Here is a 22,601-nt window from a genome sequence, read left to right as displayed (position 1 = left end):
CGTTGACTCGCCCACTTTGCCAGACCGACAGATCTCCATACAAACTAACGAACGATTTACTAATTCTACAAGAAGACAGAAATATGAACGTCGAAAAGGACGTGGCAGCAGTAGCTGTGCCGGAGGACCCTGCTGACATGCAGGAGACAGGTAGTGAATACACTACTTTGTCCGATGGCGATCAAACTGGACCAGAGTATAGCGGCAAAGACGACTCCGACGACAAGAAAAAGAAAGACAAGAAGCACACCAGCACATACAGCATCAAGATCGGCCGCGCATTCACGCGCCTAGTCCTCCTCACCACGTGCCTCTCTTTCATCGCCATACGCCTCCTGTACTTCAACAAACAGCTCTCCATAGCCGCCGGACACAACATGGAACTCTACAACGCCACGACCGACATGTCCCACGCCCACATCTCTGAGGCGTCAGTAAAGTCCCTCTTTGACACCCAACTAGACACCATCGACTCTCTGCCCTTATCCCGCCGCTTCATGGAACCCCATGAACGATGCCTCGTCCGCAGTCTGTACGTTGCCAACGCCTCCCTCTCCTCGGGCCCTGGCTTCCAATACCCGAATATCCGCGACCGCGTTACCGAGTGGGCGGATGAGCACTGCGGTAGACAAGTCTTCAGCCCGCTGATTGTTGCCAAGGCGTCTACGGCGAAGCAGCGACTGGAGCAGCATTGGGTGAACTTTGCGTACCGGTCTAGGTATTTGGCTGAGAGAGTGCCATCTTTCTTCAGGGAATTTAAGCAGGAGATGTTCCAGGCTTACGTCCGTTATATCATCGGCGATCTGCACCGGCATGATGTTGATGTTGCGAAGCTTAAGGAACGCATTGTCGCCGACACCACTGTTCCAGCAAAGGTCCTTCCAGATGTTCCCTTTGGCTTCGCATTTGTCTGTGAAGACGGGAGACCTTGTCGTCTAACATATCCCAACGGAACCGACCAGGCTACCTCTGAGGCAAATTCAACATCGAACATTACCATCGCCCTCTTCAACCATCTCACCACGCGCCAAACCAAACTCTTTACAATCATCAACGACCCCAAAGAACTTCCCCGGATCACTACAGCCCTCATCAACCTAATCTACCGCACCCAGATCGCCCTCCTCATCCTCATAATGGTGCTCCCCACCTTCGCCGACCGCACATTCCTTGAAACCTTTGCCTCCAACAAGTCCGAAGTCTGCATCCTGATAGCCATGCTGGCGTTCCAATGCCTCATCTTCATCATCGCGCCCGGCTTCTGCATCAAAGGGCCACTACTGTTTCGTGCAGCTCTTGCGGCTGAGCTCGTACTTCTGGTCGGTATCATGACGTACCTGTATATTGATGAGATGTATGAGGAGACTCAGTTGGTTGTTGAGCCTTTGCATATTGCCTTGGGTGGTGAGGTTGGCGACATTTACGCTGGCACCGACGCGGACGCTGACGCCCAAACTGTGGGCAAGAAGATGATTCGTAGAGTGGCGGTGTATGAGATATCTTCAAAGTGGTCGGAAGAATACGAGAAACAATTTGTGATCGATATGTACAACCGTGTGCACTACGGAACTGAGACGGATACCTTTACGGAGAGCGAGTCCGAGTCCGAGGAGGAGTATATGATTGATAGTGATACTGTTGATTTGGCGGGTGGCTTGACGACACTGGAGGTCAGGGAGGTGGAGGGCGGATGGGCTGTTCTCTAGGAGGATCGCTTGTATGTCACCAGATGATGTCTTGTCTGATACGGGGTATGCGCCGTAGCGGTGTATATGGGGTCCATTATGCGAGGTAGCACGTGTGTCTAGCTGTCTGGAGGTATATTAGGTGCAGGAGTACAGAGAGTTAGGACACAGGATATCCTCACGCAGACACATGGGCAGACAGACAGCGTTCGTTCATGATGCAATGAGATGAATGGCAATGAGAAGATCCATTAAAAAACAAGCACATTTGCATAGATAAACATAACCTACACCAAACACCAATGCTACCAATTCTTTTCCACCCCCATCACTTCCCTACTTCTTCGCCCCACCATTCCCATTCCCATTCCCAACACCCAAGCACCTCCCTGCATCCTCCAACTCTTCCAAAATCCTACTCTCAAGCAAACTCAACGCATCCTCACCCTCGCCATTCCTCTTACCCAGCAACTCCAACTCCCTCTCATCAGTCGCCACAATACGCTCTCTCAGCGCGCCCTTCCTGCCCAACCAGGACTCGACATCCTCCTTCACAGCCTCATGATCCCAATCCAAGCTCTCCACCTCATTAGCTTGAATACCGAGTTTGGGCCCTTGCTTCCTCACATTCTCCAGAATGCTATGTAAGAGCGCCAGACTATGGATTTCACTCGCGATGGCGGCTGTGATTTTGCTGGCGGCGGGGTTGCGGGAGCTGGGCGGGTTTGAATTGATGCTACCGACGGAGCGAGCGAGTTGTTTGGGGAATTGGTTTAGGAAACCAGATATTTCTGCTGCAATGGGCGGGCCAACGGATAGCAGGAGGTTGAGGCAGAGGGGTAGGATGCCTTTTGTCCAGATGCTGTGCATGCGGGGTGGGTTGTCAAAGGGGCCGGAGCCGCAGGGGCGACGGAAATATTGCATGATGTTCGCCGTGTTGAGTTGTGAGAGGATACCTTCTACGGCCATTGTTTCGGCGAGGGTGGGGATACTGGAGAGGGAGAGAATGAAGAGGATGCTTAGTTCGCCGTAGATGGGGTCGGGCATGCCGGAGGCGTGTTGCTGATGGGGTATGGTGAGGCGGTCGGCCCACGAGAAGAGACTGGTGGCGTAGCGGACAGTGTTGCTGTTTGCAAATTGGAGTGCGGCTTGTTGTTGCCATTTCGACATCTCTGGAATGGCAATGATTCGTTGGAGGAGGGCGGTGAGGAGGGCAAAGTCGGAGGGTGAGACGGTTGCGGGGTCGGTGTGCAGTTGGGTGGCGAGACTGCGGAAGCCTTTGGCAACGGTGTCTTGGAGGATTTCGAGGAGCTGAGTGGAAATAGGCTCGGTGTAGGTGTTGTGACTTGTGGGCATGGTGCCGCGGAAGCTCGAGCGGAAGTTTGCATCCTCGGATTGGTCTGTATCGTCGATGAGATGGAAGTGCAAGACGAGGTAGAGAATGCGCAATAGAGACCGGTAGTAATGCACAGAGTCGCTAGAAAACACATTGTCGAAGTCGGGGGTAGATTGGCGAATTGCTTTCCATACTGGGCCAAGTAGTTGGCGCGCTTCCGTCGTCCGGACTTTGGCCTCAACAAGCTTCTTCAACAAAGCTAATGACAGGTCCGCTCGAACGATCATGAGCTGGCCGAACAAAGCTTCTGGGAGGTTCGACTGCGAATTGGCATTCATACACTTAGAAATGACGCCAGTGAGTACCTTCACAATCCGCTCGTCCTTTGCAAATACCTGACTCAACTCCAGAGCCAGCAGCTTCCAGCCATGAAGTAGCAGAACTTGCGACTCCACCAGCCCCAAGTTGTAGTTGGCCTTTTCGACTTCAGACGCAAAGCCAGTGCCTTCTCTAGGACCAGCCCACTTGCTGTTGAAGCCGAGGAGTTGCTGAGCGAGATCGACGTGGTAGAAGAAAGCACGACCAAAGGTTTCTGGGTACAGAGTGGTTCGCTTGAAGTTGGATAGCAAAACACCAGGGTATTGCTGCTCCAGGTTCTGCTTCAGGTAACTGTGCAACGACGTGCTGTAAGAAGGTAGATCCAGGGCCATATCTTGTAGATATGTCAAAGCTGGAACGACTTCCTTGAGTACGGTGATGTCGCCCGCTTGCCGCGAACTATGAAGATACATGGCAATGACTTCGCAAGCCAAAGACGCAAACCTGTTCTCGAAGGAACGTTCTAGGGTTTCGATGTTGTTGCTCATCCGCGGTTGCTTGGGTTGCTTCGCCATCCACTTAAGAAACGCGAGCAACTTCTGGATCAAGTCTTTGCGTTGTCGCAGGTCGCCCATTGCCCATGACCAGTTGTTTTGCGCAGATGACACAAACTCTAGCATGGCAGTATATAACGGCCATGGAAGACCACTAGGCTCTTTCTCTGGAAGCGGCATATCAGATAGCGCGTCGAGAGCTCGCGTAAGCAACGCCTTGTTTCTCGAATCGTGCGTTGCGTCTTTTTTGCTACGGATAAACTCCCGTGGAGTGCTTCCATTAAGCAGGAACAGAGAAAACCATTGCTGCTTGCAAGTGACCACCGCTGAAAGCAGGTTCCACACATTCGTCTGAATGTCCACAATCCTCAACGGTTCATCTAGCTGAGAGAGCACACTCAAAAAGTTCTTCGCAGTGCGGGGACCCAAGTGACCAAGTAGCGAAGGGGGTTCTCGATGCTCGGCCTTCTTCCGGGTGGACAGCTTCAGGTCTCCGTCTGCCATTTCCGAGTCATCTTGTTCGGTAACACGTACGGCGCCGCGCACGAGAGCCTCTAGTAACAATACGACCTGCGACTTCCACTTATCACTCGTAGCGTACAGACGTGCTAATAGTGGCGTGGCCTTGAAAAGTTGCTGCTCCAAATGTGTCCAGGGCTTGTTGTGTAGTATAGCAATTCGGACAAGCACGTCGGCAAACGCTAGCGTTGTCTGAGTCTGCTGGTTCCATAGTGCGGTCGATGTTGTGAGCAATGTAGTGTCGCTGGGGCTCACCCCGATAAGTAGCGACGTCATCAGTGGGTTCGCCGGGCGCTCTGCGTCAGAACGCGTTAGATATAACTGAGTGATGTACTCTGCAATGGGCGCAATAGGTTTTGTCAGCTTAGCGGATAGTTGTGGCGAGTCGTCTACGCTGTAGGCAAGGTCCAGGATTGTCCTGAAGACTTCGCAGATGGCGATGTTAATCTCAGGGCGGTGGTTGGGCTGAGAGTATTTCCAGCTCAATGAGGTCTCGTAAACGCTGGCAAGTGTCCGACCAAAGGTGAACAGAATAGTGCTCATGATTTTATCCGAAGTCCCGCTTTCGGATGGCGCAAGTGCGTTGAACCGACTCAATGCCTTTGTAGGGACTTTGCGTGATACCGATCTTCCCACTGCATCCTTTACAAGCCCTCTGTATAGCCGAATGCATCCGATGAGGAAGTCGTATCGTCCAAGAACCATCTCAGTGCCAATCAAGATAGTTGCCAAGCTTCCGTTTCCATCGCCCTCTAGCAATTTACTCCGAGCGAGCCAAGGCCAGACTCGTTGTGGGGCAATGATAACCAAGGCCTCTAAGAAGTGTGTACAGTTGACCAACAGCTCAAGCGATAAGTCATCGCTCGGTTCCTGGCAGAGATGTAAGAGTTCCTCTTCGAAGATTGCGAGCACGAGACTGATGGTATCATGGCTACCCTCGGCGCCAATGCCGATTGTTTCGAGGAACTCAGGCGAGCATACGCCATCAGATGTGTGTAAAGAAGAGTGTATCAGGTCTGCAAAGAGCCCAACAACTTCGACCACGCTTTCACGCGATGCCGGCTGCTGCGTAGCAGTCTCCACCTTGCTGCTTCCTACAGGATACGTTGACAGTAATTCCACAAGGTACGATAACGTGGAATGCTGGTGGTGCCATACCGCCACGTACGGCACGGAGTTGTCGTCAACGATCATTCCCTCTGTGCCGGCTGGGATTACCGAAAGTCCATGTGACTGTATTGAGGCGCCTGAAGTTAGTAGGCGACGTTGACCGCGAAAGCCGGAAGAAGCCCCTGAAGAGAACAGTGGAAGATCTGCGGTAAGCTCGACCCAGTTGAGGTTTTCTTCTTCACGTGTTAGTGCGTAGCCGTTGAACCCGTCCGGAAGGCGTTGCATGAGTCGATTGTGGTTTGCGAGCTTGTCCACAAATGTAGGCATACCGTTCTGCATTGTTTTGTCTCCACGTGTCAAGGCACTGCAGAATTTGAGGAATGGAACCATCTCATAGGGGTAGCGCAGGCGAGCTTCGTTTAGTAGTTGCGGTCTGAGGACATATTCGTCTTCCAAAAAGTATGCAACAACAGGGTCAGCATGGCGAGAGACTTCGCCATTCTCCCACTTTCGGAAAGTGTTGTCACCGGCTAGAATGGTGTATGCAGTCACTATAAGATCCGGACTGTATGCGACAATATCACTGCCAACAGCAGCGCGAACAAGATGAAGGAATAACAAACGGATGCGATCTTGGGTAATTCGGTCGATTGACGTCCCAAACGCAGGCAAACTCATTTCAACGAGCTGATTGACAATAGCCAGAACACCTACCGCTGAACAGGCAGTGGCAAGGTCCTCAAATGGCATCTTGCCGTCAAACAACTCGTGGCTTTCAAGTCTTCCGACAGTCAATGCAGCTTCTTCAAGCACTGAAGGTTCTGATTCCTGGTTGCCAGCGCCATCTGATGCTTCAAGAAGACGCATACGTTCTTCTTCTTGATAGCCCGCCCGGCTTGTCAGTTTCCAAGTCAGGATGGCCCAGGCAAAGATAGGTGGTGTGGCTGGACTAGCACCCAGTAGCTTTGCTTCTCCAAATATGGTGGTGATGCTCTCTACAACGGCAGAGTTGAGAATGTACGACGAGGGGTGCCAAGTGTTGCAGTCTCCAGATTCCAGGTCGTCCATGATCTTGTCCACTTTCAAGATGGTCAATGACATGAGGGAGGTCAAGAGCTGTATGACTGGGATGAGGGGCTCCTGGCGAGGCGTGACTGCTGGAAACTCGCGAAAGAAGCCGCGGAAATTAAATGCCTTGAGCCAGTCCTCAATGGTGGCTGCAGGCAAAAAGTCTTTGACAACCAAGTCGGCGTGGACTAGGGCCAGATGAAGAATGTGCAACAGCTCGGTGGTTTGGGCGACAACCCACTTCTCGGAAGCAGCGCCTATTATGGCCTCGTCCACATCCCAGCCATAACCGGTATCCAAGGCATCGCATCTCGTTGAAAACGCCCTGAGGCACTCGTCTAGCGCTTTTCCATTTCCCGCTCCATCTTGTGCTGCTGTAATAGCCTGGCCAAGCTCTTCGATCCAGCCTGCACCGATGCTGAGATAGTCGTTGCCGTAAATTGTTTGGTTGCGCAAGCTGGACGCGCAGCCCCAGGAAACGAGGAGCTGGCTGATGCGTATGATGGAGGCGCATGTGGAGTGATATAGATCGAGAATACGGAGGCGACGCTGGTGCTTGGTTTCGAGATGCGCCGTCTTTGAGGCGAGCGGTGTAGCGAGAATGGACGAGTTTGAGACGAAAGTCGAGGCTCCTAGGTTCGCAACACCTGCCGCTTCCTGTACGCTGAGCGCTTCTTCCTCAGTCAGGCCGCTCAGAAGCTGGGCGGTTGGCCTGCCCTGCCATTCTTGGACAACCAGTCGCAGGGCTGCATATTCCGAGATTTGCGCCTCTTTGGATAGCCACAAAGTATCCTCTTTTATCTCAGCCACATCGTAGTGGTCGCTCTTGGCGGGTGTGACGCAAATGGGCGAGGTTTTGGTTTCAAATTTCGTCTCTTCCTGCGGCGATGGGTCTGCAAAGGGCTTCCATGGCCGGCTGAGGATGCCGGTGTTTTCGCTAGCGGTGAGGAAGGCGCGTAGGGCCTCGCTCTTGGATGCGGTTTCCGGGTCGCAAAGGGCGCGATAGGCGATATCCCACGTCCTGATGGTGTCAGTCGTCTGGCTGCATCAATCAAGGTAAACACCTACACCAGCTGCTGTTCGCCTTTAAGGCACTTGCCCACATCGAACTCGGGCAATTGATTGGGGGCCATGTCTGCGCTACAGTGCGCGATGTGAAGGTCAGTTAGCCAGAGGCCATGAAGGTTTAGTATCGGCGTGGGTGGGGAGAAGCCGATTGTTTGAGTCCATGTACGAAAGTCGCGAAAGCTCACGCGAAAGTCAAGCTAAGACGTGCAGGGATCATCACAAGGGGACGTTTGTTAGTCGGCTGCACCACCACACACTATCACGTGTTATACGGGATGGAAATGTAAAACAGTCTCTTTTTTGTACACTCCATTCTCAAAACACACCTTCTTCAACAATCGCATCATGCAGTGATACTTGTCGAAGCTGTCGTGGACAAAGGTCCGTGGCAGGGCCATGGAAGTGCCACCTCCGTGTTAACTCCGCAACCTCAATGTCTGAATAGGCGCATCGCATCCTGAGTCACCCCGCTACCTTTGTACACATCCGCTCTTTTCCGCCCCCGACCGTGCTCTCTGCATGTCAGCAATTTATTCAAGACAACTCAACTGCCGGTAACGGTAACGGACCGACAAGCCCCTCCTGTCAGCTGTTACGTGAAGAAAACTATATAACAGCGCGGGACACAATACACGCCATTAACAGAGACAAGACGATTACCCACCATGCCTTCCCTTGGACTGACCGACCACTCGCCGCGCAATCCCAACCCCTCTCCACCCATACCGACCGCCTCAAACGTCGTACTCATTGACAACTATGATTCGTTCACCTGGAATGTATATCAGTACCTCGTCTTCGAGGGCGCCGTGGTGACGGTATATCGCAACGACGAAATCACCTTGGATGAATTGATTGCCAAGAAACCTACCCAACTGGTAATCAGCCCGGGCCCAGGACATCCAGAGAAAGACGCGGGTATTAGCAATGACGCCATCAAGCACTTTAGTGGAAAGATTCCCATCTTCGGTGTATGCATGGGAGAGTGAGTGATTCAAATATGGCCCTTAATAGCATTGCTAAGTCTATACAGGCAATGTATCTTTTATAGCTACGGCGGCACTGTAGATGTAACCGGTCAAATCCTACACGGAAAGACGTCTCCCCTCAAGCACGACGGCAAGGGCGTGTTCGCCAACGTTCCTCAGGACGTACCCGTTACCAGATACCATTCGCTCGCTGGCACTCACGGATCGCTTCCCGAATGCCTCGAGGTAACCGCTACCATCCCCGCAAACGAGGATGCCGAAGTCAAGGAGGTCATAATGGGTGTACGCCACAAAGAATACGTCGTGGAAGGTGTGCAGTTCCACCCGGAGAGCATCTTGACCGAACATGGACGCATCATGATGCGAAACTTTCTCAAGATGCAGGGAGGAACCTGGGCTGAGAACGAGCGGTTGCAGAAAGAGGCACAGGCCCAAGCGGTTGGGACGGCTACTAATGCCACAAAGGATAAGCAGACGTCTATACTGGAGAAAATCTACGCGCATCGCAGGGCAGCTGTCGCTGAGCAAAAGAAGATTCCCTCCCAAAGACCTAGCGACCTACAGGCTTCATACGACCTGAATCTGGCCCCTCCGCAACTCAACTTCCCGGAACGCCTTCGCCAGTCTCCCTTCCGACTTTCACTCATGGCCGAGATCAAGCGCGCGTCGCCTTCCAAGGGCATCATTTCTCTATCCGCCTGTGCACCTGCTCAGGCAAGGCTATACGCAAAAGCTGGAGCTAGTACCATCTCTGTACTCACTGAACCCGAGTGGTTCAAGGGAAGCATTGATGATCTGAAAGCTGTCCGACAAAGTCTCGAGGGAATGCCAAACCGGCCTGCTGTTTTGCGCAAGGAGTTCATCTTCGAGGAATACCAGATCCTCGAGGCCCGACTCGCAGGTGCTGATACCGTGTTGCTTATTGTCAAGATGTTGGAGGAACCCATCCTAAAGAAGCTCTACGACTACTCCCGGTCGCTTGGAATGGAGCCTCTGGTTGAAGTACAAAACGCGGACGAAACTGAGATTGCTGTGAAGCTGGGCGCTCAGGTCATTGGCGTGAACAATCGAAACCTTGTCAACTTTGAAGTTGACATGGAAACGACAAACCGCCTCATCAACATGGTCCCCAAGGAAACAATTCTGTGTGCGCTGAGTGGTATCGCTGGACCAAAGGACGTCGAGCCGTACATCAAGAGTGGCGTGGGTGCAGTCTTGGTTGGCGAGGCGCTAATGCGCGCGTCCGACACTGCCCAATTTATCGCTGAGCTTCTGGGTGGCTCATCGGCGAAGGCATCTCAGAAGTCTTCCACGCCAATGGTCAAGATATGTGGGACACGAAGTGCGGAGGCTGCAAAGGCTGCAATCGACGCTGGTGCTGACCTAATCGGCATGATCCTGGCGCCTGGCACCAAGCGCACAGTAACAGCGGAGACGGCGCTTGCAATTTCCGAAACTGTGCACAAGACTACGAAGCCAAATGTATCTAAGTCAGGCTTGCTGGCTGACTCCAAGGTCGCGTCTGACTTCTTCGAACATGGTGCGTCACGACTTGTATCAAGCGACAGCCGCGCCCTTTTGGTTGGTGTGTTCCGCAACCAGTCATTAGAGTATGTACTTGAGCAGCAGCGGCTGCTAAATTTGGATATTGTCCAGTTCCACGGCCAAGAGCCACTAGAGTGGGCTAAGCTCGTGCCGGTCCCTGTTCTCAGAGCCTTCAACCCACATGATCATGGCATTGGTGCACGAGGCTATCACGCCTTGCCCCTTCTGGACGCTGGATCTGGAGGTTCGGGTCAACAGCTGGACCTATCAGATGTTAAAGCGGTATTTGCAAAAGACAATGGTGTAAAGGCCATATTGGCTGGAGGCTTAAACCCGGACAACGTAAAGACTACGTTCACCGGACTTGATGAGTACCGAGACCGGGTCGTAGCCGTCGACGTCAGCAGCGGTGTTGAAGAGGATGGTCAACAGAGTCTCGATAAGATACGTGCCTTTGTGAAGGCCGCGAAGGGCCAGTAGTGTTGTTGTAAACCACACAAGTGATCCATATGTCACTGTTCAATCTGAAAAGTTTTCGTGTTAAACCGACTATGAATTTACCTTCGCACACAGCTTCGCCTCGACTTTTGCAAAACCTGCCGCTGCTCGTTCCATACTCATGTATGTCTTTGACGCACGGGACGAGTACCCGTCTGGAGCGTCCTGGAGGTTGGCTGACCGTCTCTCACCTTACCATGATGATAGCGCGGTCTCCATAGAGGCTATATCACCTGTGCTGCTGTCTGCCACACAAAGGTAAGATGGGCCAGAGAGTAATATCGATACCACATACTGTCGCCTAGCTATTTAACAGCCCTGTTCTCTTCTTTTACATTGACAACATGACCAATCCTTCTACAACAGCCTACAATTGATTGGTATCAGCTGCACTACCTCCAAACACTGTCTGTTTCTCGGTTTCTGTCGTAGCAGTTCATAATGGGGGTCCTCGACAACCTGACCATCGCCGTGACCGGCACCCATCCCCACGATGCCAAACAGATCCGATCATGGATCGACAAGAATAATGGCAGATACTCGGTTGTTGTCAATAAAAACGTTACACACCTCATCGCCAGCAAAGAAGCTTACAAAGCACGCAACGACGCCGTCCGCCAAGCCACTGATCTCGGCATTGACGTTGTCAGCTACGACTGGTTCGACGACTCTCTTCAGGCACGTAGAAAATTGAGTACTAGGAGGTACAAATGGGAAGTTCTCACAAAAGAGAGGAGAACCAGGAAAGAACTCAAGAGGTTGGGAAAGGCGGCCGATGGTAAGAAATTCAGAGACGGTTGTGCGAGGATCAAAGAGTTGACTGGTTCAGGTACGTCAGATTCCACTGCTGTCAAGCGCAAACCCAGAAAGAACAAAAGCAAGAGCTTTTTCTTTGATACGTCAGACCCTGTTGTCCCTCCCACACTGTTTGTTTCTGCCAAAGAAGATCTCTTGCGCAGGAAGGCTGAGAGGGAGACTGCAAAAGCAGATGGTTCTACGGCATCTGGGGATGATGAAGTAAACGAGTCAGAGGGTGTTACCCCTACTCGGACCACCTCATCTACAACTGCATCTACCCCCAACTCCGCCCCTCCCAACAAACCATCTCCCATCAAAAAGCCTCAGCTCCTACCTCCTTCCCCCCTCCACTATCCAAACACTAGCTAAGAAACCCCACTGGAAAGACTCCTACCACTACTACCACGACCAAACCGGTTTCGAATACAAAATCTTACTCGTCCGCAGCGACTTGACCACGGCCGGCTTCTCCCAATACAACATCGGACTCTTGGAAAGCCACTCCAAACCACACGTATACTGGACAATCGCACAGTACAAACCCGCAAAGGCATCTCCCCAAGTAGTCGACAATGCAGCTAGCAACATACATCCTGAAGCCGCCCGCCTCCAAGCCCTCATCTCTCCTCCTTCTTTTACCATCCCTACATCAAGCGCGCCATACCAAACAACGCTCTGCCCCCGCAACAGCGCTTTCGACACGGCGTATACCGTTTTCCGCCACGCCTTCCGCGATCTCACACTGCTCACATGGGAAGAACGTTTCGACCCTGGTAAGAACCTACAAAAGTCCCGCGCCATACTCTTCAACACCGAGCCCTTCATCTACAGCCGACCCAAACCCGGTATGCCTGTTGGTATGTTCCCGCAGGAACAAGGTCTGGGTATGGTGGGAGGTAATACGCAGGATGAGGAAGATGGCTACATGAGGGGTAGCTTGGGTCTACCGGGTATGGGAGGCGTGTTGACTAGGAACGGGACTATGGGTGCGAGTGCGTGGCTTGATGGGGTTGAGGAGAAGGAGAGGGCAGCGAAGAGGGAGGAGGAGAGGGTTGTGCAGGAGGGGTTGAGGAAGAGGGCGGAGATGCAGAGGAAGGGTCAGGGTCAGGGTCAGGGTGGTACGAGGCAGGTGCAGAGGTGGGGGAAGGGGGGAAGTGCGAAGGGGTATTTTGATCCGGCTTTTGCGCATTTGGTGGGGAAGAGGGGGGATGTGAGGTGGTAGGCTGGTTGTGTGGGGAGTGAGGGTGATGAATGGATGATTTGGTGGCTTTTACTTTCTTCTATCTGGGAACATCCTCAAGCTTGGTTCGCTTGCGTGGGTTCAGGAGCATTTTCATGCTTGCAGGAAAAAAGTTTGTCATTTTCGATATCTACATACTACTGGAAGTAGTTAAATCATCTTCGTACACTACTTTTTCCCTTCTTCTTTTCTCTTGCTTCATATATCATACTCGGCTGCCTGCAGGGCAACTAGATTCCGATTTCATCCCAGACCCACCCATGCACTGAATACCGGGTCTAAAATATATTCGCATCAGACATCGATTTCTTTTTGCTTGGTTGAATAATTACTGGTAACTTTCATCACCGCTCATATGATGTAACGGCTAAGCTGGCTTCTTTGTGTATGCTGCAGGACCTAGATAGGGTAGTCGGAAAGGACTGTGTTGTACATGAGGATGGTTAGGGTAGGTAGATAGGTGGGTATTCTGTTTGTCACTGTCGCCAGTTTATCACGGATTTTTGTCAAGTCTTTAGGGGTGCTTTATGTGTTAATTTCGGTGAGCTTTTGATGGAAAAAGGGTTGGGTGGAGTGGGGTGAAAGGGAAGTGTAGTACGATTGGGGAGGGATTGGGGCTCTGTTTGGGGGAACGTGTGGTTTTGGTATAAGCCTGTCTGCTGTTAAGTTATTGTAGATGGGTCGCAATCATACTGCACCTTTCACTGCTGGCAGACCTTACACGCTCTCCCATGCCGCCACGATGGTGATTTCAACCACATTAAGATCATAAGCTTACTTGGAAGTGGTAGTAATACAATAATCATTATTTGGCTAACTAAATCTGATATTACAAGCCAAACTCACTAATCTGACCCGTGCCTGATCAACTCCTTCTCCAGATCCTCCTTCTCTTCAAGCGTCAACTCGCTCTTTGCTTTCCCAATCTTAACTCCCAAAAACATGATTATCAGTCCCGCTCCAGCCAGCGCTGTAGCCATCCAAAACGCATACTGGTAGCTCTTCTTCTTTCCACTGTGCTCAGTCTCCTTAACAACCAAATCCGCCAACGACAGAAACACGGCTATGCCGAGGAAAAGCAGAGAGTTCATGAAAGAACCTGCGAGACCTTGTTGGGCTTTTGGCAAGGACGTGGTGATGAAGATGTTGCTGACGTTGTAGGTGATGTCGATACCTAGGGTGGAGCATATCATGGAGGGGAAGATGTACGCCCAATAGTTGAATTTGTTGGGTAAGATGGCGAAGAGGAGGGGGGTGAGGGTAAAGGCGGCACCACTGAGGAGTAAGAGCGCGCGGCCGGGTAGTAGATGTAGGATTAGTCCACCGACAGTAGATAGGATTAAGCCGCCAACACACATGGGTGTGAACCAGGTGGCGGTGAGTAGCGGGGTTGCGCCAACGACATCTTCGATGTAGAAACTGGCGTAGAAGATGAAAATTCCAAATGTGCCGTAGAAGAGGAAGAGGGCGACGGTTAATGTTTTCATACCCTTGACGCGGAACATGGAGCTGGGGAGGAAGGGCTGTTCAGCTACCCAGCCTTCGATGTAGATAAACACCGCGAGAAAGGCGATGCCGAGGACAAGGGTGACGGGTATGTATGGTGTTGCCCACCCGTCTGGCGCATGGCTTCCATCAGTGAGGGCGAAGATGATGAGGACCAAACCCGGCACAACAGTCGCAGTGCCCCACCAATCCATGGTAATATTTTTCTTCGCGTCCCAGTCCTCCGGTGTCTGTCCCCCTAGCTTCGGAATACAGAAGTAAGACGTCAAAGCCACGATGGCGAGCATAATGGATCCGATCCAAAACCACCAACGCCACGTGATGAACTGTGCCGCTACACCTGCGAGGAAAATGCCCGCGAAAAAGCCCACTGGCGCGAAAGCACCATACAAGCTAAACACCAAGTTCTTCCTCGGTCCAGGCCGGTAGATACTGCCCAACAGCATGATTCCTGACGGCAAGAATGCCGCAGGCCCGAATCCTTGAAGCGCCCGACACGCAATCAACATCTGGTAATTCTGCGAGAAACCCGCAATGACGGACCAGATTATAAACCATGCCAGACCCACGTTGAAAACGATGTACCCGCCGTACATATCGGCGAGACGGCCAAATGGAAGCAGGAAGGCGCCGGTTATAAGGGAGAATACGGATGATGGCCATGTTTTTGCGTTGGATGGGATGGACAAGGCGGAGGCGAGGGGGGGAAGAAGGATGCTGAAGCCTGAGATCATGTATTCGGCGACGAACATGGAGCCGAGGAGAGCGAAGCAGAAACCTATCTCATGGGGAAGGGAGCTAAATGAAGCAGGGCGTTCGCGGCCGAGGCGTTCGAAGTCAGTCTGAGTGTAGGTTTGAGGGCTCGAGGAGGATTGTCGTTTTGACTCTAGGTCTGGGGTGTCCATTGAAGGCTTTTTGCTTTGGGGGTTTGATGAGGGATCCATTTGGTGATGGTTGCTCTGAGAGTTGAGCGAAGATTCCATCTTGGGACCTAGGTCGATACTGGCCGTTATGAACTGGCTTCAGGCTCGGGTGAAGTGGTCATATTTGTATGAATATGAGGTGTTTGAGAAGATACGCGCCGAGACTCCGCGGTCAACAAATTCTACCACAGCTGCGATGTGGTAAGTAATACGGAGAACCGTGATGTACTAGCTAGCGACCGGCGTATTGATCCACTTCGATACTACTCGTTTCTATAATTTCGTAATAGTTTTCATGTGACTCCGTATCCGGACTCCGCAAAGTCCGCGATTGACATGGCTATATTTGATGTAAATCATCTTTACGAATGTTGGATACACTTCAACATAACGTGAGATTTTGATTTTTCCGGTGACTGACGTTTAAAAATGAAGCCATGACGATGTTCGCGGAACAGGGGTTTGCGTCTTGGCTGCTGTTTAGAGGTTAGATCGTGTCGACTCGAGCTTAGCTCCATCAGCGATTGCAGCCGCATGATTTGCCGCTCGCTGAAGCTTCTGTGACGAAATGCTATGCCTGCCTTAAATCTCCAAAACGTTAGTCATAGAATCAAGGACATCGCTCCACTGTCACAACCACAACTAGAAGATATCCACCCCCGCCAACTCACGGCACCTTAATACAGTCAACCACCAGCAAATCTCGCATGGCTCCCATCCAATGAGCGCAACGCCCTTCAATCTGCCCACCAAAGCCTGCCACAACTGTCGGAAGCGACGCTGGAGATGCGACCGGTCGCTGCCAAGCTGTCAGAAATGTTTGTCCGCCGGATCCGAATGTCTCGGCTACGGGAAACTGTTTGTGTGGAACCGCGGGGTGGCTAGCCGGGGAAAGATGATGGGGAAGGGGTATGAGGAAAAGATGGAGCAGGGTCGGGACGGCGGTGTAGGACCCTCGGACCGTGAGGCCAAGACGCATCGTGTGCCGGCCTTGGTATGGGAGAACGACGGACCGTCGCGACATCAACGAGATGTCGACTTTGAGGTTCTAGACGCGGACTTTGCGTCGGCCATTGCACGAATGCCCGTGCAAGGTCAGCATCACAACACGACCATGACTTCTGGTGTGCAACGGCCGTTGACGGATCCACTGGTGAATGACCTCGATCACAACTCACGCTACTATCTGTATCACTTTGCCACCCAGCTGTGCGAAGTCATGGTCGTGTATGATGTGCCTGGACAAAACCCCATTCGGGAGCTTATACCGGCAACATCCACGTATCCGCTGCTATTGCAGATCATTGTGGCAAACTCCGCGTTTCACGTTTTCAACATTACCCGCAATCCAATGGGTCACTCACCCTACCAGGGAGAACAGAGTCCAAGTGTGACAGCATATCACCAAGCTGTCAGTCGTTTCGGGGGGCCGCCGGCTACGTGCTATAGAGATGCACTCGTGGCAAAGCAGCAAGCTCTTTCGCTCCTTGCAAAGAGCGTGGCATCTGTGAATACTTCAAACATTGACTTGATACTCATGACAATCTTGCTGTTTGTCAACTATGCTCTGGTAGAATCCGGACGAGATAAGTGGAAGGTTCACATGGATGGTGCGGTGAATCTCATCAAGCTGTTGGGTGACCCGCCGTATTTGCAACAGCCTATGAGCAGGCTTCGCCAGACGATACTTTCTGACCTTTTAGTATTCTACATTCTCGGCTCGACATTCAGCTTCACCACACTACCTGCGTTGATCCCTGACACTATCGAACTGGAACCCATACTTCGTTATGCGGAGACAAACAACTACCTCTCGTGTCCTGGACCACTACTACGTATCATGCTCGAATCTTTTGCATTACCCGATACACAGGGATCGCCGTCGTCCGCGCCTATCAATATCGACGAGCAAGTGGCTGTGCTGCTCCAACGGGCGCTGGACTTTCAACCCGAGCACTGGTCTCGCGAATTTCAACGCGCAGCACCGTTCGATAACATTGACCAACGCTTCCGCATAGCCTCTGCACACCGTTCGGCAGTTTGCATCTATCTCGCACGCGTACTACCCTCGACAAACCCTCTTCTCGATCCAGCAAGCGGTAGTGCACTAGTCAGCCTCACCGGTTTAGCAAATGACGTTGTTGAACATATATCGTACCTCAAGCCTGGCGATGCTCTCTTCAAATCAATCTGCTGGCCGCTGTTCCTTGCTGGCGCCGAGTCTGAGGATCCTCACCAGCGCGAATGGATCATGAACACGCTTGGCGAACTCTATGGACAGATGTTCTGGGGCTACCTGCATACATCTAAGCGCGTACTGGAAGAAATATGGAGACTCAAAGACGAGGCTGGGGTTGGCGCACCTAACTGTTGGGTCGAAGAGGTCAAAGACTTTGGGAACGAGATTCTAATTGCTTGATCGGCACAAAAGCTCCGACACAAAAGCCCCGACAGAAAAACAACTCCAAGACAACAGCGCGTGGTAGTTGACGTTTCGCTTTGGGTAATGATGCTTTTCGTGCGTTGTTCTCATGGAAGCATGTCGTGCCACAAGACGGAAATACACGAGGTGGCACGGAACGCCCGGTTGCCACAATCCCCGCATTCAACATATCTTTGAACTATCGGTATATCCTGATAATACTGCACGAGTCACGCTCATCACTTTCATCGAAGTAATATAGCCATCTCAAACACTGCGAATAGTGGATTGCCAAGGATTAAGCTCATGCCTGGCTAGTGAATGGTGCCGAAGTTTACCACTAAGCCGGTAATGAAACATGGCGAACAGGTCGTCACGGACCCACGGAGTACAGCACGCGATTGGGGCGTGTGGCTCAGTGCAACCTCCCAAGATCTGCGAGGGTGCCAGACGAACACCTACTTCGACCTCATGTGCACGTGCGAATCACAATAAGTATGGATCGTTGAGGCGCTTGCTTGACACTTTTGTCCGACATATTGGAAATACAACAGCGATGTGCACATGGCTTTTCGCGATTGCCCTGGTGGCACTCAATACATTTGCGCATCCTCCGGAACAGCAAATTCGTTTGCTTCCTCCCTATCAGCCTCTGATACCGTTGGAAGGGAAGCCAAAAAAAGTCGGGTATCAATACGCTAACGGCCAACTACCTCTACAAGCTCGTCCTAGGTGAGACCTACCAGTGTTTCCTTGGCGCCTTCTATTATCGTCTGTATCCGTGACTTCACGCTGCATCGACGATTATCGTACGATGCACGGGTCGTGGCAAGTACGACTCTTTATTCCGTCACGGCGCAGCTGTCGCACATGCGCAAAAAGACGTGTACGGGTCGCACCTAATTCCTTTTGTTCTAAGAATGGCCACCATATGTATCTCATCAAGGTAGCGCACATTAGGCCTACCTGCTTCTACCAATACCAATCCGCCGACACCCATCTTATTTCCATATTCATTCAGCCATGTTGTCTAAGTCATTGTTATGGTCGTCTTTCTTATTAGCGCTGATCCCTAACACTTTTGCGCAAAGCGACTCGAACGTTACCAATCCAACGCAACGTGTGACGCTTGCACTCGATGCTTTACAGTCATGGTACAATCCTAACACCGGTCTCTGGGAGACTACTGGGTGGTGGAATGGTGCAAATGTCATGACTGTCATTGGCAACTTTGCGAACGCGGACCCTGAGAACAATACACTTCAAACTTTGGCTCGCAATGTGTTTGCAACCACGTTGGTAAAGGCGCCAGGGAAGAACCCGAATCCAGGAATTGAAGATCGAGGTGCAGAGGAAAAACCTAGCAGTACGGGCTGGGGACATTGGGGACAGGGACGCTGGGGAAAGGGCAACTGGGGACAAGGACGCTGGGGAGCGTGGGGAGGTGAATACAAGAAATACAAGGATCCTAACACCGGTGAGCCGCACACTTCGTATCCGACAAACTGGTATACTGTATCGATTGCTCCTGCGGCAGTTGTCAATAGTTCTGCCCCTAACGCAAGCGATTGGCTGGATGGCTACTACGACGACGACCTTTGGTGGGCACTCGCCTGGATCAACGCCTATGATGTCACCTTTAACACTCCCTATCTCAAACTCGCCGAAGACATCTTCCTCGCCGTTGCGCGTACATGGGGAACATACTGTTTCGAGGGCGGTATATACTGGAGCCACGAGAAGAACTACGTCAACGCCATTGCGAATGAGCTGTTCTTCAGCACCGCCGCACATCTGGCTACTCGTGTCGAGTTCCAAAAGCAAGCAGTCTACCGAGAATGGGCGGAAAAGAGTCTGGAGTGGTTCTTGCAGACTGGAATGCTCAACCAGAAGGGTACCATCAACGATGGTCTGACGAAAGACTGCAAGAACAACGGACAGACAACATGGTCGTACAACCAAGGCGTCATCCTGGGTGGTCTGTTGGAACTTCAAAAGGCATCACCAGACCCAAAGAATCAGTACATTGCTCTCGCATCCCACATTGCGAATGCCGCTCTCATCGAGCTCTCAGATCAACAGGGTGTCATTCACGATGAGTGCGAACCGAACTGTGGTGCCGACGGTACACAGTTCAAAGGCATTTTCATGCGCAACCTCGTCGAGTTGCAGGGAGCAGGCAAGGACGACTTTAGGAAAGCGATCAATGCAAACGCGGATTCCATCTGGAAAAACGACAGAGGTGTGTTGGTTAATGGATTGAATGTGTTTAGCGTGGATTGGGCGGGACCTTTTGTCCAGCCTGCAAATGCGAGTACCCAGAGTTCGGCTATGGAGGCACTGATCGGTGCTGTGCTTGTTCCGTGTCGTAACTGTTCCACAGTCTGAAGATGGATTGTTAATGCGTAATAATATGTTTGGGGGGGGGTTGGTAGATTAACAACAATTTGTGAATGCGAGGTCGGTTTTTTGAAATCATGGACCTGATCGGTGGGAGGTGATGTTGGAGGCTTGCTCCTTAAAATCTAGCCGACGCTCATTCTAGAAGATGAGAAGGCTGCGAACACAAGATGTTGATATGCAACGTGTTTGAGTATGTCTTGTTGATGCCCAGTATTCGCCCTGCATACCACAAGGCAACAGCTTACGCCAGTTTCGACGGCAGTTCCAAAGTAACCACTTAAACTTACTGCAAGCAAAAATAACTCACTCTATGCGCACCTCAGCCCTTTCCTAACAGCCCTGAACTCAGCCGCTTATACAGCACACTGGAGGCCTTGCGGCCTTTAACGCCGGCATCTCGCGCGCGAGCAGCGGACTTCCGCAAAACCCTAATCGGTCCGTCGCGCTCTGCTGTGATTGGCTGTGCGATGCAGGACACCGGTTATCTATCTCCACCATCTTTGTAAGCCAAATCCCTATCGTGTCACCACCGGACGGAAGTCCACGTGGCTTTACGTGGTGAGATCTGGTGATGGGGAAGGGAATTTCAAAGCAAGGTGGTACGATGGGTGGGTATAGTGGGTAAGGCTGTATGCAACTGTCCGCTGAAAGAAGCGGGAGTAAGTGGAGCCAGACAGTGTGGAGATAGATAAATACTCGGCTTCTCGCCCAGACATTTGTTGTCAAGTACGAAAGACAGTATCCATCTACTTGACTATCAACCAAAACAACCATCACAAAGTTCCAACCCTATCCTCCCTACACTCAACCCAACCCAACAGCAACAATGTCACCCATCCCCCCTCCACACCGTCGCCATCCTCCCCCTCATCTCCGGCCTAAAAAACGCCCACGCATTCATCACAAAAGCTTCTGTCCACTGCACCACAACCTCCACCCCGCCTGAAGACTTCCTAACCGCTTCTCTGCACCCCACCATGAAAGACCTCCGCTATCAAGTCTACCGCTTCACTGACGCCGCAAAATTCCTACCCATTCGCCTTAACCCCGCCCTCGCGGACCGCGAGTTGAAAATCCCCGACGAAGAGCAGAGCTTCGAGGAGCTGCTAGAGAGGATTCAAAAGACACTTCGCCATTTGGAGGAGTACAAGGCGAGTGATTTTGAGGGTGTGAGCAATGACGATGTTATCGAGATCAAGTTTCCCGGGGGGAAGGCGATTAGGATGGGGGTGGCGGATCATGTGGCACGGTATTCGCATCCGAATTTTTGGTAGGTACTTGTGTGGATGTGGGGGTGGGATCGTATAGAAGGGGGAAATTATGCTGACTGTGATGTATAGGTTTCATGTTACGACTGCTTATGCGGTTTTGAGGATGAAGGGTGTGGATTTGGGGAAGTTGGACTTTTTGAACGGGGCGGGGGAGATTGAGATTTTGGATTTGGCGCAAGGATGAGATGGAGTAGAAGAATTGAATGGCGGGTCAGTTAGAGATCAGTTCGGGTTGGAATAGACGCACTGTTAGTATTACGGGGGAGAAGACTGTGATTTTGTGGATGGTACAGCAAGCTTGGATAGAAATGGAATTTCACCAACCTGCTGACGACAGGATATCTGCTTCGAGATGTTATGCTATATAATTAAAGGACGAAAGCACCCGGGTGTCATAAAATACTGGACATACTAGTGTAAAAAGACCACTGTAGTCGCCAGACATTCTATTGGGTGCTTACTCACACTATCCAGTATTTTATGTCACCCAGGTGAAAGTAGTTACCGACTAACTAGCTAGTACCGCTCGGTAATGGTGGCTGTGGTGGCTTGCTCTTTCCATGTGGGTCAACCGTACCCCGGTCGTTGCAAAAGCCATCGTATTATACACTTCAACCATCTTATAATATGACCGACATAACTTGCCTTTTGCAGAATCTATTTATTATAACGAGTGAGCTTTTTAGGGCTATTTTGACGATGAATTTCTTTTGATACTTTGTATAAATGCTGCCCTCTGTTGCGTTAATGATTAATATGTGTAACACGCTAGAGAACGATCACGGCTCCTAATATCTCTCAGGGAACACATGCATATACACTTGTAGCCTTACCTTTACGTATGATAAACGCACGGGGCGGCACATGATGCCCAGATATAGTGAAACCGCTCCGCGCCCTAGAATGTCTAGCGTTATATTTCCCAGGTCTCAACCCAGGTCTCAACTCTGACAAGCACGGTTGTTACATTCATTCTGATGGTATTCATCGGTACTGTACAGCCATTCAATAATATCCGGCAATGAAAGCAGTGGGATTTTGCTAATACCAGTTTGTTCTGCATAGAATCTCATTCGAAGCAAATAGTATACTCGATCGATTTATCGAATCACTCGATTGCTATCGTCAAGCTGTGTGATTATTCGAGTTTTACGTTGTGTAATACGGCTTGCACTTATGAGAAAGACACAAGCCCTTCGTCATGTGCGATTATAACATAATTGCCTAGAGGTTGGAGCAATCTAGAGTCAATGTATAAAGGTATGGGCGTCTTCCAGAAAAGGACACCATCATCCAACACAGAAAATCACCGACAGTATCCTGATACACTGATTTCTACGCCGTCTGC

General features: G+C 51.3%; 8 protein-coding genes across 8 annotated transcripts; 6 read left to right on the top strand and 2 right to left on the bottom strand.

The window, feature by feature from the left end:
- Window positions 1-83: 83 nt before the first annotated feature.
- Window positions 84-1,706, top strand: PtrM4_083400 (Pneumo-att-G multi-domain protein; the record flags this gene model as incomplete). Its single annotated transcript, XM_001940346.1, has 1 exon — window positions 84-1,706. The coding sequence occupies one exon, from the start codon at window positions 84-86 to the stop codon at window positions 1,704-1,706; it is 1,623 nt and encodes a 540-aa protein (XP_001940381.1).
- Window positions 1,707-2,021: 315 nt separating this feature from the next.
- Window positions 2,022-7,723, bottom strand: PtrM4_083390 (RNA-binding protein Puf family, translational repressor; the record flags this gene model as incomplete). Its single annotated transcript, XM_066106578.1, has 2 exons — window positions 2,022-7,611; window positions 7,659-7,723. 2 exons carry the CDS (start codon window positions 7,721-7,723, stop codon window positions 2,022-2,024), a joined length of 5,655 nt encoding a protein of 1,884 aa, XP_065963516.1.
- A 600-nt stretch (window positions 7,724-8,323) lies between these two features.
- Window positions 8,324-10,672, top strand: PtrM4_083380 (TrpC, Indole-3-glycerol phosphate synthase; the record flags this gene model as incomplete). Its single annotated transcript, XM_001940348.2, has 2 exons — window positions 8,324-8,643; window positions 8,692-10,672. The coding sequence occupies 2 exons, from the start codon at window positions 8,324-8,326 to the stop codon at window positions 10,670-10,672; spliced, it is 2,301 nt and encodes a 766-aa protein (XP_001940383.1).
- A 459-nt stretch (window positions 10,673-11,131) lies between these two features.
- On the top strand, window positions 11,132-12,456 carry PtrM4_083370 (BRCT multi-domain protein; the record flags this gene model as incomplete). Its single annotated transcript, XM_066106577.1, has 3 exons — window positions 11,132-11,715; window positions 11,936-12,372; window positions 12,425-12,456. 3 exons carry the CDS (start codon window positions 11,132-11,134, stop codon window positions 12,454-12,456), a joined length of 1,053 nt encoding a protein of 350 aa, XP_065963515.1.
- Window positions 12,457-13,573: 1,117 nt separating this feature from the next.
- PtrM4_083360 (ProP, Permease major facilitator superfamily) lies at window positions 13,574-15,217 on the bottom strand (the record flags this gene model as incomplete). Its single annotated transcript, XM_001940350.1, has 1 exon — window positions 13,574-15,217. One exon carries the CDS (start codon window positions 15,215-15,217, stop codon window positions 13,574-13,576), a length of 1,644 nt encoding a protein of 547 aa, XP_001940385.1.
- An 862-nt stretch (window positions 15,218-16,079) lies between these two features.
- On the top strand, window positions 16,080-17,576 carry PtrM4_083350 (acriflavine sensitivity control protein acr-2; the record flags this gene model as incomplete). The annotated part of the gene is made up of 1 exon (XM_001940351.1): window positions 16,080-17,576. The coding sequence occupies one exon, from the start codon at window positions 16,080-16,082 to the stop codon at window positions 17,574-17,576; it is 1,497 nt and encodes a 498-aa protein (XP_001940386.1).
- A 1,026-nt stretch (window positions 17,577-18,602) lies between these two features.
- On the top strand, window positions 18,603-19,967 carry PtrM4_083340 (glycosyl hydrolase; the record flags this gene model as incomplete). The annotated part of the gene is made up of 1 exon (XM_001940352.2): window positions 18,603-19,967. One exon carries the CDS (start codon window positions 18,603-18,605, stop codon window positions 19,965-19,967), a length of 1,365 nt encoding a protein of 454 aa, XP_001940387.2.
- Window positions 19,968-20,959: 992 nt separating this feature from the next.
- PtrM4_083330 (uncharacterized protein) lies at window positions 20,960-21,437 on the top strand (the record flags this gene model as incomplete). The annotated part of the gene is made up of 2 exons (XM_001940353.2): window positions 20,960-21,252; window positions 21,323-21,437. 2 exons carry the CDS (start codon window positions 20,960-20,962, stop codon window positions 21,435-21,437), a joined length of 408 nt encoding a protein of 135 aa, XP_001940388.2.
- Between the last annotated feature and the right edge of the window lie 1,164 nt (window positions 21,438-22,601).

This window comes from Pyrenophora tritici-repentis, chromosome 3, assembly GCF_003171515.1.
Source record: "Pyrenophora tritici-repentis strain M4 chromosome 3, whole genome shotgun sequence".
NCBI lineage: Eukaryota > Fungi > Ascomycota > Dothideomycetes > Pleosporales > Pleosporaceae > Pyrenophora > Pyrenophora tritici-repentis.
The sequence above is the reverse complement of the archived record's forward strand: the minus strand, read 5'-3'. Positions and strand labels throughout refer to the sequence as shown.